The sequence below is a fragment of the Diceros bicornis genome, chromosome 28 (assembly GCF_020826845.1).
Source record: "Diceros bicornis minor isolate mBicDic1 chromosome 28, mDicBic1.mat.cur, whole genome shotgun sequence".
In the NCBI taxonomy this organism is placed as follows: domain Eukaryota; kingdom Metazoa; phylum Chordata; class Mammalia; order Perissodactyla; family Rhinocerotidae; genus Diceros; species Diceros bicornis.
The window spans coordinates 37,649,942-37,664,558 of NC_080767.1; the positions used below are offsets into that span (position 1 = coordinate 37,649,942).

General features: G+C 57.2%; 1 protein-coding gene across 1 annotated transcript in view; it reads left to right on the forward strand.

The window, feature by feature from the left end:
* Window positions 1-8,059: 8,059 nt before the first annotated feature.
* NCS1 (neuronal calcium sensor 1) overlaps window positions 8,060-14,617 on the forward strand; it is a 47,174-nt gene continuing 40,616 nt past the window's right edge. Inside the window, exon 1 of the mRNA XM_058524292.1 lies at window positions 8,060-8,606. Coding sequence (XP_058380275.1) covers window positions 8,543-8,606 — 64 coding nt within the window. The 5' untranslated portion in view covers window positions 8,060-8,542. The remainder of the gene's footprint in view (window positions 8,607-14,617) is intronic.

The window sequence follows — 14,617 nt, forward strand, 5'->3', positions numbered from 1 at the left end:
CACCTGCTCCCTGCAGTAACCACGCCTTCTGTGACGGAGGAGCCCCCTTTCAAGGCCCATGAACGGCCCTGCGAGGCAGAAGGATCCCCGGGGCACCGTGACCCCGGCTTACAAACGAGGAAACTGAGGCTCAGAGAGGCCGCAAGCCTGACCCTGGGTCCCACATGCAGGACTGACACCCAGACTTTTGGTTTAGGGTCATTTCCATGGAGAGTTTAATTAAATGATTTCTTTTTTCCTTTGTCAATAATAATAATCATATTACTAAAACAAATATATTGTTATTCATCAGTAATAATAATAGTCAATCTTTACTGAGTAGTGTATTTTATATATGTCATCTCACTTAATTCTCATACCGACCCTGTGGGGAGGTGGTATTTTTATGATGCCCACTTTCCAGACAGGGAAACTGAGGCTTCAGGAGTTTGAGTAACTTACCCAAGGCCACACAACCAGTAAGGCAGTCCAGCTCCAAGGCCTGTGCTGACCACAGGAAGCCATCGGCTGCTTCCACAGGCCCCCAAGACGAGGCTGGCCAGAGGGCCCTGTGAGGGTGTGAGTGCAGCGGGCAGTTCTGACACAGACGGGTGACCAGCTCCTGATCCTCCCTGAGCCGAGTCCCCTGGTCCTCTCCAGTGCCGTTTGCCCTGAGCGGGCGGTGATTTTCTGGGGGGAATGATGCAGCCTGCTCCCCGCAGGCAAGCTGGGTGGGAAAGAGGGGAGAGTTCTCCCCAAGGGGGTGCTGAGATGAACGGTGCCCAGGCCGACCCTTCCTGCCCCGGGGCCCACAGCGCGGTGGCCCGTGCCCCTCTCTCCAGCTGAGCCCTGCTTGCCTCGGGTTCCTCCTGCCACGGCGCTCCCGCAGCCACTGCCCGCGGGCTGCAGTTGGCAGCCACTGGAACAAATCGTGGGGACAGGGCAAGTCAGCTCGCTGAGCCCAGCGCAGTTGCCGTGCTCCCACCGTGGGCCAGGCCCCCGCGGGACGTCTGGGATGGCGAAGGAGCCGTGGCTGGGTGGGCTCTCTCCAGCAGTGCCCACCCTGGGGATATACTTTCTAAAGACCCGCTGCTTCACCTCCGTCCATTGAACCCTCATCAGCCTTCAGGTTGTTGCACTTTCCTTGGGAAAATGCTGTCTTCACTAGGCTACATCGTCCCCCCGCCCCCTCCCGCCCCAGCCCCGGGAAGTCAGAACTGGTAAAACAATTGGTTCTTCATGGCTGTTTATTCCACAGGACACCGGTTCTTCAAATGCTAGCTGGAGTTAAGAAAAACAAGAAAGTTCAATGGTCAAATAAGTGTAGAAAATACCTACTTAAATAAAACATCTCTTTCCCGCAGGACTCCTCAGAGCCTTTACTGTGCTAGCGTGACTCTTGGAGAGAGTGGTTATAGTTTGTGATATTCCCCCAAGGCATTTGACCAGGGAACCCTTTTCCCCACAGGACGCATATGCCACAGAGACTGTTTTTTCTGTAGGAGACGCTGGATTATGTACTTTCGACAGTCTTTATATAATTTGGAGAAAAAAAATGTGATTAAAAATGACAATTAAAATACACAGTGATGTACACAGGTTTTTTTCCTCATACAGTTGGGATCTATGGCATGTGAGCAGATTTCCATCCATGCCGTAAGGTAATATTGTCGCACAGGATTCCAGGGTCTGGGTAGAGGAATCCCCCCTTGTTGGGTATGTAGGTTGCTTCCATTTGTTGTTGTAAATGCTGCTGCAGTAACACCTTTGACGCTGAGCATTTGCATAGATCTCTAACTGTTGGCTGAGGATAATTTCCTAGAAGTGGAACTGCTGAGTCAGGGACTATGGATATTTATTGCCAAACTCTTCTTCAGAGAGGTCATCCCAACTCACGCCCTGCCTGGCAGCGTCTCGCTCCTTTGCCAACACTGGGTACAATCACGGACTTGTACATTTTCTTCCAGTTTGTTTTGTGCTTCTTTGACGACTTGGAAGGGACAGTTTTCGTGTGGACTGGCGGCTTCATTTGCTCCCGTTGCATCGCCTGTTGGGGACTTTCCCCCAGCTTTCTAAGCAGGCTCATGTTTTTCTTATTAATTTAGAAAGTTCTTAATAGGTTGAAGATATTAACTCTTTGTCGTGCGCTTGTGCAAATCATTTTTGATCTTTGTAAACCCTCCCCCACGAGAAGATCAGATTCGTCTGTGAGATGGAAGTGATTTGCCAGAAGTCACACAGCATGTGAGGGACAGCACCAGGACTAAGCCTGGGCCGGGGGTGGCCATGCTCCGTGCTGGGGGTTCATTGGGACCCCTCCTCTGCCTCCCCCTTCCCCTCCACTGGGCCAAATGTCAGCACCACCACCCCCAATCCCTAGTGGCTGACTCCACCCTGGGCATCCTCTGAATCCCTGTTCCCACTCAGACCTGTGGAACAGAAAGGACTTCCTCCAGACACACCTCCTTAAATCACATAAAGAACTGCTAAACCCCAGGACCAGGTGCCCTGCGGGTAGGTGAACACCAGGGGGACTTGAGCTCATCTGGGGCATCCAGGAAGGCTCCACGGAGGTGATGCTTAAATGGAGACTTGAAGGGATGTCCAAGACAGCGCTGTCCGATAGAAATATATGTGAGCCACGTGTGTAATTTTATTTTATTTTAATAATTTTATTTATTTTTTTCTCCTCAAAGCCCCAGTAGATAGTTGTGTGTCATAGCTGCACATCCTTCTAGTTGCTGTATGTGGGACGCGGCCTCAGCGTGGCCGGAGAAGCCGTGCGTCGGTGCGCGCCCGGGATCGGAACCGGGTCACCAGCAGCGGAGCGCGCGCACTTAACCGCTAAGCCATGGGGCCGGCCCGCACGTGTGTAATTTTAAATTTCCTAGTAGGCACTTTAAAAAAAATTAAAAGAAACAGGATGAATTAATTTTAATAATATATTTAATGCTTTATATCTAAAAAATTATCAGTTCAATCAAAAATCGAATTTTTAAAAACATTAATGAGAGCCAGCCCTGATGGCCTAGTGGTTCAAGTTCAGCGTGCTCTGCTTTGGCAGCCCAGGTTCGGTTCCTGGGCCCAGAACCACACCTCTCGTCTGTCAGCAGCCATGCTGTGGTGGTGGCTCACACAGAAGATCCAGAAGGACTTACAACTATACATAACTATGTACTGGCACTTTGTGGGGGAAAAAGGAAGAAAAAAGGAGGAAGATTGGCAACAGATGTTAGCTTAGGGCGAATCTTCCCCTGCAAAAAAATAAATAGATAAAAAATAATGAGATATTTTTCATTCTTTTTATTTTGTACGAACCTTTGAAATCGGATGTGTATTTTACGCTTACAGCACATGTCCATTTGGACTGGCCACATTTCAAGTGCCCAATGGCCGCGTGGGTGCCAGGGGTTTCCATGTTGGACCTCTCCGATCCAGGCGGTCGCTACAGTACAGGGTGGGGGAAGGGGGAGCAGCCCGGGTGGGGCAGGGGAGTGGAGGAGAGGAAACTGCTGGTTAGAGGAACCAAGAGATAAGGCAGGAGAGAAGGTGGCCTTGAGAGAGGGCGGGGACTGGATTAGACTGGTTGTGGGGTGAGAGAAAAGCATTCAGCCCTAAGGGCTATTTAGGGAGTGAAATCCAACAGCCTAGGTGCTGTTGATGGATCTAGAGAGTGGGGTCCTTGGGGGGAGGAAAGGGGAGAAGATTCTTTTAGCGGGGGAGGTGATGAATTATATTTCCGGCCTGATGAGTTTGAGGTGCCTGTGGGGCATCCAAATGGACATTCCCCATAAAGCCCTGGGTACGTGGATTAAGGCCTTGGAAGGGACCTGGCTGGAGCTGTTGATCAGGGGACGTAACCGCTGCCCAGGGTGCAGCGGCCTAGGAGGACATTTAATCCAGACTCTGCCTACCACATGGGTGTGATTTCTCCCCCCATGGGCTTTCTGGAAGAACTACTGAGCAAGCTTCTGTGGTCACCCTTCCCCAGGAGAGCTCATAACAAAAAAGAGGGGACTCTCTTTGCTGAAAGGCAGGGGGAGGACTAGAGGCTGGGTTCAAATGCAGATTCCCAGGCCACGCCCCCACCTCGTTCAGATCCGCCATGTCTGGAGGGGGCCTGGGCATCTGGGTCATCAAGAGGCTCTGAGCAGGGTCACTCAGGAAGGCCTCGGCCTGGGGCTACATGCAGGTGAGCAAAATGATATGATAAAATATTTTTCTTATTCAAAAGCAATGTGTTTAATTGTAGAAAACAATTTGTATAAAATACAGAAGAGATTCTGGAATTAGATAGTGGTGATGGTTGCACAATAGCAAATATACTAAATATACTAAAACCACCAAATTGTATGTTTTAAAATGGTGAATTTTATGTTATGTGAATTACATCCCAAGTTTAAAAATGCAAGGAAAGATACAGATGAGAGAAGAAAATAAACTTGTCATCCCACCTCTGCTGATAAAGACTGATGTGACACTTTGGGAGTATAGCCCTCAGACTGCTTTCCACAGAGGGGTATGTAGTTAATTTGATTATTTCATACACACTGGTTTATAGCCTGCTATTTTTTGAACAGAAAACTCAACGTCCTCACTCGGGTGTCTCACAGACATCTCAAACCCAGTGTTTGAGTTCATGACCTTCCTCTTCAAACCTGGTTCTCCTCGGGTGGCCCCATCTTGACAAATGTATCCCTCCCCCAGGGGCTCCTGGCAGCCACCAGGGAGCCGCCCTTGACCACTCTCCCGCCCCCATCTAATGAATCCTCACTCAGATTCCCCAGCTCCTCACTGGCCTCTCTGCCTTCACCTGCCCCCTCCAACCCACAGAGCAGCCAGAGGGAGCCTCTTAAAGCATGAATCTGGTCGTGAGATCCTGCCATGAAGTCTGGCCACACAGGTTTCTTCACTTAAACACCCCACTCCTGTGGCAGAAAGAACTAGAACCCCTGCTCTTAGGAGAACAACCCGGGCATCAGGGAGAGTGGATCCGAGCCCCTGGTCAGGGCGGCTGGGGCTGAGCTGATGTGGGCAGGGACGCTTTGGGCTGAAATCCAGCTCAGAAAAGAGGGTAAGGCCGACCCCAAGGCCCAGCACCTTCCTACATGCTGTCCTCATGTCATAGGGCCCAACACTGCCCACCCCTGCCCGACCAGGCCTGTGCGTCTCCCTCCCTCCTTTTAAAACCTGTTCTTCCTGTGACTTCCAGGACGCCCCCACCCCGGTGTTCTTCCTACCTCCACGCCGACACCTGCTTCCTTGGCGTCTCCACTCGGAATGTCTAACAAGCATCTCTTACTCACACGTCCAGAACAGGACTCCTGCTCCTCCCGCCTCCCATCCTGTCCCCGCCCCACTTTAGTAAATGGAAACTCCCCTCTGACATGGCTCAGGCCCAGATCCTCAGCACTGTCCTGGTCTCCCATCTTGGTCTCACACCCAACCCAATTGGCTGTCCTGCGCCTCTACCTTCAAAATATAACCTGAGTCTAACCAGTTCTCTCCATGTCCTCCCCTGCCTCGAGGGACCCGGCCACACTACTCTGGCTGATGACGCAGGCGCCTCCCGCACGCAGGGCCCTGATCCCGCCCACCTGCGTCTGCCTGGAGTCAGTGCTCCACCCACTAGCCCAGGGATCCGGCTAAATCCCAACAGATCCCCGAGTCTGACCTCATCCCCCACCTCTGCCTCGCTCTCTAAGCCCCCCCTCCCTGCACCCCTGGGAGGCCACTGAGGGCTAGCTGGGCTCACCGCAGGGCCTGGGCAGCGCTCCCCCTCCTCAGGTCCTGGTTCAAGTAGCGCCTTCTCAAGGAGGCTTCCCCTGCCCTAGGATCTCCCACCTCCCACCCAGCACTTCCCATCCCCCTTCCCTCCCTTATTTTTATGTTTTCACCTTTGACATGATATATTTTACTCATGCATTTTGTTTATTATTATTATTACTTTTCATGAGGAAGATTAGTCCTGAGCTAACATCTGTGCCAGTCTTCCTCTATTTTGTATGTGGGAGGCCACCACAGCATGGGTGATGAGTGGTGTAGGTCTGCACCTGGGATCTGAACCGGCGAACCCAAGCTGCCAAAGCAGAGAGCTCGAACTTAACCACTACTCCACTGGGCCGGCCCATTGTTTATTATTTATATCGCTCTCTCCTCTCTAACTATAAGCTCCATGCAGGGGCTTGTCTGGATCTTCCGGGGCCTGGTGCACACAGGCACTCGGTAAATATCTGCTGAATGATGGAGTGAAGCTGGGAAGCCCCCAGTAACCTCCCTAATGCCCCTGGACAAGTGTTTCTGTGCGCGGGCCCCCAGCGCCCTCTCCATTGTTCCTTTTGTGGCATTTGTCACCACTGTAATTTGGTGACCGCTGTGGCACAGGTAGGGGCAGTGGGGAGGTCTGTGAGCTCCCCAAGGAGACAGACCACATTGGTCACGGCAGCATCCCTGGTGCCCAGCACAGCGCCCTGCACAAGGGCAGCGGGCAAGAAATACTCAGCGGAGGAGCACCTGGATTTCCATGGGGCTCTGGTTGTTCCCGCTCTCATGGTCATCCCGACCGGCCCTGGTCCCCACGCGGGCTCCCCCTCCTCCCAGGCAGGATGCTCAGGCTGGGCTGCCCAGCTGGGAGCCCCTCACTGTGGGTCCCTCGATGGTGTCCATTCCGAGTCAGTCCTCACGGTTGGGACATCCTGCTCCCAAGTCTGAGCCCGGTCCCTCTGACTTAGGGCCCAGCCCTAGCTCTTGGGGTCTGTGCCCTCCCCACTTTCCTCCCAGAATGAGCTCCTGCAGGCCAGCAAGTAAAACCCCATCTGAAGGCTGCCGGGGCCTGGGGCTCCACCCAGGCCAGGCCTTCAGGGAAAAGCTGGAAAAGCATGTTTGGAGGTAGGAGGGGGTGTGTGGGGGCTGAGACGCACTCTGGGCCCCGGTCAGGGTGTCTCTGTCCCCCCAGTTCCTCTGTGCTTCCCGGACCCCCTGAGGTCTGAACACTGTGCCAAAGTGGGGAGAAAAGGGGACCCTGCCCCCTACCTCACCCCTGCCTCGTCCGCCCATGCTCCACACACCTCCAGGCCCCAGGACCGCATCATTCCTTCCTCAACCCCTCACTCATTCACAGAGGTTTGCTGAGTGACCCCAGGTCAGGTGCCTTCTAGGTGCTGGCGATACAACTACCAACAAGACAGGAAGCCCTGCCCTCAGTGGCTCATACAGAAACACAGGGCCTAAGACCGGAGTCTGATGGATGCTAAGGAGAAAACAGAGAAAACTGGGAAGGGGATGGGAAAGGTCCCCCCATGCAGATGGGGGGCCAGGGAAGGCCATGCGGACCCCCCACCCCAATCCACTTGCCTCTGTCCATCCAGGTGGAGCCCTGACCACTGGCCTCGGCCTCAACTCCTGCCCGGAGCGCCCCTCCACGGGGGCAGAGAGGCAGAGAAGGCAGACGGTCCCCTGTCACCTCCCTGCTTAAATCCCAGAGGCCCAGCTCCTGTCCCCCTGGCCCTGGCCCTTCTCTCTGGCCTCGGATCACAGAGGCCCTGCGCCTGGAGCCCTGTGCAAGGAAAGGAGCCGTCCCTCCGGGTTCAGGCCTCCTTGCCTCCTCCGGGTTTTCTGGGCCTTGAACACGTTCCCACCCCCATCCCTTCCTCTCCCTGGGCTTGGAGGTCACTTTCCCCCGGGCGGCGGTAGGTGACCCCCACCAAACATGTGACACCGTGCGGAACAGTGCCCCCCGCCCCCGCCCCGTGAGGGCTGGGGCCCCGCCTGTCCTGTGCAGCGGCGCGTCCCCAGCGCCCGACAAATCCGTGTCGAATGAATGAATTTCGCCGGGCAGAGACTTGGCCTCGTTCACGTCAGATCTCCAGGGCCCGCCCCCGCCGTGGGGGTGCTGGGGCGCCGGGGATCGACTCCAGGGCGGGTGGCGGGGTGACCTCCCCCCTCCCCTCCCGCCCCGGACGCGGCGAGGCCGGGGGAGCCCCTCTGCGCCCGGGGGAGCCCCTCTGCGCCCGGCTCCCGGCTCGCGGGGCCGCCGTTCCGCGGGCGCAGGCCCGGCCGCGCGGGTGCGGGGCGGGAGGTGGCGCCGGGCGCTGAGTGGCGGCTCCGGGTCCACCCCTGGCGCGCCGGTGCGGGGGGAGCGGGAGGCGGGGAGCGCAGGGGCGGCGGCGCGAGGGAGCGCAGCAGCGAGCATGTGCCGCCGAGCCCAGTAACCAGGGACGACCGCGGCCACACGGCGGCCCGTCGGCGCCCAGCCCAGCGCAGCTCCGCGCCGCGGCGCCCGGAGAGGGCGGCGGCCGGACGGCCCGGGCCTGCCCAGCGGCTGCCCCGCGCCCCGGGCCCCGCGCCGCGCCCAGGGCGGCCGAGGCGCCGCCAGCCGTGCAGCGCAGCGCGCCGGAGCCCCGCGCCCGGGCCGCGCGGGCACGGCGCAGACAAAGGCGCGGCCCCGGCCCGCCGGCCCTCCGCGCGCCCCGCCCCGGCCCGCCCCGGCCCGCGCCGGCCGAGCCGCTCCCGCTGGGCGCCCCGCCGGGGTCCGGCCCGGGGGGCGGGGGCCGCGGCGACGAGGATGGGGAAGTCCAACAGCAAGTTGAAGCCCGAAGTTGTGGAGGAGCTGACCAGGAAAACCTACTGTGAGTGCGCGCGCCCGGACCCCTGCCCCGCGCTCCCCGGAGCTCCTTCCGCCCCCTCGCGCCCCTCCCCCAACGCGCGGTCACCCCCCCAAACCCCTCCTCCCCGCTCCGGGCCCGCTCGCCACCCCCCTCAACGCCGCCACCCTCCCTCGGTCGCTCACTGCCCCGCCCCCGCCCCGGGCCTCTCAGAAGCCCACGGCCGCGCCCCCAGCCCCACACCTGGCCCTATTGTTCTCAGGCACCCCCCACACCAGGGACGTGTGCCGCCCGTCAGCGTGCGCGGGGCCACCCCCAGGCCGGGAGGGAAGCCCCAGCCCACCCGCGGCCCCCTCTCTGCAGAGCTGTCGGGAAGGGCACGGGTGTGCAGGGGCGAGGGGCAGGGGTCCGGGGAGGGGGTGCCCGCTGGCGAGGTGGCTCCGGCTGCGCGGAGCCTACTGGCACGAGCGCAGCGGGGTGGGTGATTCATGCATCACGATGCCGCTTCTGCTGCCGCGAGGTTGGCCTGTCGCCCCCTCCCTGGCCCCGATCGTGTGTGGGGGGTGGCGAGACTTGTCAGAGAGCTCGTGGCAGCCGTGGTGGGTAAGGGTCCTGGGCGCCCTGTTGGCTGCAGGATTTACAGGCTGAGTTCTCCTCTGGCCCTGATCTCACCTCTGCCCTTCTGTCGCTATCTGCCAAACTGGGAAATGGGTTTATAGAGCCTGTGGGTGATCTGGCCGATCTCGTCGTTTAACTATCTGGGGCTCCCCTAGGGGGAGGATCTGTCCATTTTGGACTTCTCTAGATCCGTCCCAGTGTGTGTCCCTCCACTTGCCCAACTTCACAACTCTCCAGGCCCCTTGCATCCCCAATTTTTCCATGCCAGACTCCTCCCTTCCCTGCAGCCTCTGGGGAGATGCCCCAGCATGCCAGGGGTTAATGGCACTGGGTCCTGACCGCACAGTCTTTCTTTTGGGGGATGGGGTGAAGGATGGCATGGTGTGGAAGGTCTTCTGACTGGGTGTCTGACCTGGAAGGGGGCAGTGCCCCTGGGTTTGGGCTGGAATTCAGAACCCACACCTGGGCAGCTGCGTGGGTCCAGCCCCTCTGCACCCTCCCTGGAGGCAGCAGATTGACTGCCAGCCTCATGCGCTGATGGAGCCTGGGGAGGCAGCTTCTCGTGGTGCATTGCACAACCTCTGCTCCCCCTCCCCCCCAACTCCATCGGTCTTCTGGGCACGTTTGCAGGTCTGTCCAGGCCCACGCTTCAGCTCCGCGCCCCTCGCCCCCATGTGCTTGGAACAAAGAGGGCTTTCCTGAGTGGGTGCTAGTCTGCTGGGAGGTACTGGCCCTTCTCCAGTGGAATTCTGCAGCAAGGAGCTCATATCCCAGGAGCTGCTCCTGGAAGGGGTGAGGCTGCGAGAACCCGGGACTCTGTCCTTGCTGTTCTTACCCCGTTTCCGAGGTGGCTGGGTGGCCCTTCCCAGTCTGGCCGTCGTTTTGTGAGATTTGCTGGGCCTTCCTTCAGGCTCCGTCCAGAAGTGGCCCCTAGCTGTCTGCCAGCAGGCTGCAGGTGGGACTTCCCGGGCCCCTGTGCTCGGGGAGGCAGAGGGCGCCATGGGCGTCGGCGGGAGTGGTGGGCATGGGCTGCGCTGGGGTGTTTCCATCATGGTGGAGCAGGGGAGCCACCTGTGAGCCGAATGGAGCAGGTTTCCTGCTTGTCAAGCATGTCACACACCGAGCTCTTTGCATCATTAGCACATTGAATCCTCGCAACGGCCCTGCGCTTAGTGGGCGCTGTTACTCTCCCCATTTACAGATGAGGAAACTAAGGCTCAGAGGGGCCAAGCGGTGTGCCCAGCATCCAGGACTTGAACTCAGGTCTGTCTGTGTCCAAAGTGATGCCCCTTGACCTCAGAGCTCACGCCGAGAAGTCAGGAGGGGCTTTTCTTCTGTGCGTCCCTTTCTGGTTTCTGCTAGAAGCCCGTTATGGTGGCTTCTGGATGGGAAGGGGCCTGGAGTGGTCATTGTGTCCACTCCCCTCCCTCCAGGCAGATCTGTCAACTTTGGGAGAAGTGGAGTCCACAGGCTTTGTTGGGAATTGGCCCCGTGGTGCCGAGCTGGGCTGGGCTGTTTTTAAAGGCCTTTGGAGACCTGGAAGACCTTCCATCAGGGAGCTAGTTAGCCCGGTACGTTTCCTCTGTGGAGCCCTTATTAGGGGCGGGCTGGTGGAGGTGCTGCTGGGTTCATTTGCCTCCTGTCTGTCTCCCTGGCTGATGCCGGCTCCCTCAGTGCACGCCCTTGTCTGTTTGGTTGTGTGGGCACATAGGAGGTCCACAGGTATTTGTTGAATGGAAAGTCTCCCAGCAGGAAAAGCAGAGAAAGCCTCCAGCTTGTTCTGAGGCCCCGGATGGGCTTCCTTCTGACGAGGAGTGGAGCCATCTGCTCTTCGTTCCGGGGATCTGTGTCTGGGGTCAAGAGAAGAGCGCTTAGGGAGGACTCTCAAATGTCAGAATCTCCGGGAGAGCCTGTTACATGCCACGGCGCCGGGGTCCGGTCCCCCTCCCAGATTTCCGATTCTTAAGGTCTGGGCAGGCCCAGGAATGTGTGCCCTTGACAAGTGTTTGTCCTACAGATCTTGGCTCCGAGGAGCCCCAGCTGAAGACCCACAACTGGTTCTGGGGGTCCTGGCATATGTCAGCACCACCTGGTGTCCTCGGCCACCTCGGGCAGAGCACAGCTGGCTAAGGCGCCCAGAGGGGAGCCCCAGATGTGCATGCCCGGGTCAGTGCTGGCTGCCACCCTTGGTGGTGATTGCTGCTCCCTGGAAAAGACTGTCTTGGTGGTCTGCGTGTGTGTGAGGAGGAAGGAGAAAGTCTAAAAGCTCCAGCTATGTGGCCCTCGCTGGACGCACCTGCATTCAGCCTGGCTAAAACCTTCCGTCTTTCAGGCTTAACACCGCAGAGCAGACTTTCTTCCTCCTCTGCAGATAAGATTTTGTAAATCATCGGTGCCCCGTAACCCCATCCTCGCCCTTCCTGGCACAACTCTATCCAGGAGCAGCAGAGGCTCGAGAGAGGTGGAGGAGGCCCCCGCCTAGCCGGGACTCATAGGCAGTGGTCAGTGAGGCCATCAGCCCAGTCTCTTTGAGGTCTGCCCACTTTCTTCTAGCTTGTTGCGAGGCTGTTGTCATCCCTGTGTGCCCAGGCTGTGGGACAGGCCAGCCCCTCACCTAACGGAGCCTCAGTTTCTTTACCTGCAAAATGGGTGTGCTCATAGTACCTGAGCAGTCAGCAGGATGATTCACATACCCTAGTACGTGGTCTGTGGCGAGGGGCCATCCTTGATCTGCATGACAAACACTTGTCAAGGATGCAAGGATGCATGTTAGGGATTGTTATTAATATTGTTTTCACGACACAATTCAGCTTCATCTTGAACTGGTCTTAAATAAATCTTGTGGGCGAAGTTCATCTCTCCACAGAGGAACCTTCCTACGGCCCTGGTCTTTGTGCCTGGCACACAGGAGGCATAGAAAGGTGGGATCTCTGGTTTGCTCAAATCTTGGCTGGTTCTTCTTTTCCCTGCAGCCATCTCCCCGACCCTCACTTGTTAATTTTGAGGCTGCCCTGACCTGCTGTTTGGCGAATGCTCACCCTGTGCTGGGCACGGAGTTAGAGATGTGAACCAGAGAGAGAGATTCCTGGCCCCAGGTGGAAACCAGCCAGGTCGTCCAAAAAACGAGCCCTGTGTCGTGGTCTGAGCTGCATCAGTGTAAAGACTTCTGGGCCCAGGACAGCGGCCCCAGGAGGCAGGAACTCCCCCTCCCACCTTATCGTCTCCGCATGGTGCTCACGGCACTCCCCAGGCACCCTCCATCAGGACTCGGAGGAGGTCACCTCCTCCTTGTCGCTCTTGGTCAGCCCAGGCTCTGCCTTGACCTTGCTTGCCAACCTTGGGTCTCTTCGGCCTTTTTCCTGATGCCCAGAATGGTGCCCACTGCTCGGCAGCTTGTGGAGGGGAGGAGCTGCTGGGGGGTCTGGGGAGCCCCACTCGGGGTCAGGAGTCTGGGGTCGAGAGATGCTGAGTGTCACCAGTTGGGCTCTCGTGTCTTTCTAGCTTTGAGAAGGGTCCCTTCCTGCAGGATAAGGAATATTCTCTGAGCATCGCTCCCCTCACTCAGCGCTGTTTGACCAGAGTGGGCAAGACATTGCCTTGGGGGGAGGCACCCATCTTGGGACAAATGAGGGAATTGGGGTGTGGAGGGCCCCACAGCCAGGCAGGGGATAAGCCACCTGGGAGAGGGAAGGCCTGGAGGAAGGAGGTGGCTCCTGCGATCCCTATGCATTCTGTATGCATAGAGGTAAGACCAGGGAGGCCTGCTCCGTTTCCAATGAAGGCGAAACGGCAGCAGCAAGAAGAATCGAGGTTAGACTCAACACTAGGTGGGCATCTGGGCAAGAAACATCGAGTCTGTTGTTAGGAAAGAACTCAATATCCCGGAGAATGGGGCTGGGTGCTCACTTGGGCTCTGTGACCTTGGGCAAGTCGCTTACCCCCTCTGAGCAGCAGTGTGCTCGCCTGTGATACCTGCCCATGCGACTCCCTGGGTCCAAATGGGAGAGTGCTTTGAGGTCCAGAGCGTGGGCTAGAAGGGGAGTGGGGGCCGTTTGGCAGCAGAGTCTCAGGGAGGGAGGTAGGGCTGGGGCTGGCTGTGCCGGGGTTCCAGCCCTGTCCTGGGGCAAGCCCCATCTCACGGAGCTTCACTTTCCTCCTCTGGGAAATGGGCGTCACGGGGGCCCCAGAGCTGGTGAGGATTCGGGGCACGTGGAGAGGTGAGCCCGGTGCCTCGTCCTGAGGGATCCTCCATACCTCTCGTCCTCTGTTCTCCAGGGCAGGACGGGCCGGGTGGGTCTATGGCCTGCCCCCTTTGTTGGGCACAGAGAGAAGTAGAGGAGGCCGGAGAGGGGCGGGACTTGAGGGGTCACAGAGCCCAGGCCCCTTCCTCAAGCCTGTTCCGCCTCTTTCTGTCCCTCCCATCTCCATAGATATGACCCGCTCCTCCTGTGCCGCCCCTGCCCCCGAGGGCCCTGGCATCTTGCGTCTCGCAGTGTCAGGTGGAAGCCCTTTCTCCCGGCGGCGGCCGTGGGATTGGACCCAGCTCCCCCTGCTCCAGGGCCAGCCTGAGCCCCTCTGGGGCAGGCCGTGGGCAGTGGGTGACACAGGTGGCCAGTGGGCTGGGCTCACATCACCCCTCACCAAGGGCCCCGAAGGCCATGGGGAGGAATTTGGACATTTTCCAAAATGGGTGGGGAGCCAGGGAAGGAGGTGGTGGGGACATGTTAGATTTGGGTTTGGAGGTTGTTCTTGCCTGTAATCAGTCCAAAGAGTGAATTGGAGGAGGGGGCGGTGCTCAAAGCTAGGGGTGATCATGGTGATGGACGGGGAGCATCACTGGGGATGACGTGACAGGCAGATTCTAGATTTATTTAGGACTTGGTGCAGTAGGACTTGGTACAAATTACCTTGTAAATTTGGGATTATATGCTTTTCGTTTTCTAACTATAAAACCTGACAATTGTGAATGTTTGCCCACGTCATTAACTATTCTCCTAAAACATGATTTTTTAATGGTGCATCATATGAATGCAACACATTTTATTTAATCCCCTGCCACTGGACAGTTAGGTTGCTTTTTTTTTGCCGATATAAACAGTGCTATGACAAACATCTTTGTACTAAACCTTTGCACACATCTCTTCTTTAAGATGAATAAATTCCCCAAAATGAGGTTATAGAGTTAAAGGCTGAAGATATCTTAAAAAGCTTTTGATTGAAAAACTGTTAAATTGCTCTCCAGAAAATATACTCCCGTTTATATTTTCCACAGAAGTGGATGAGAGAATGCCTGTTTCCCTGCACTCTTCTCAGCACTGAGTGTTATTGTTTTTCTTAATAATTACCAACTTTATGGGAAAGAAAATAGCTCACTGTTTCAATATTCATTTCTTTGATTACTATGAAATAGCATCCTA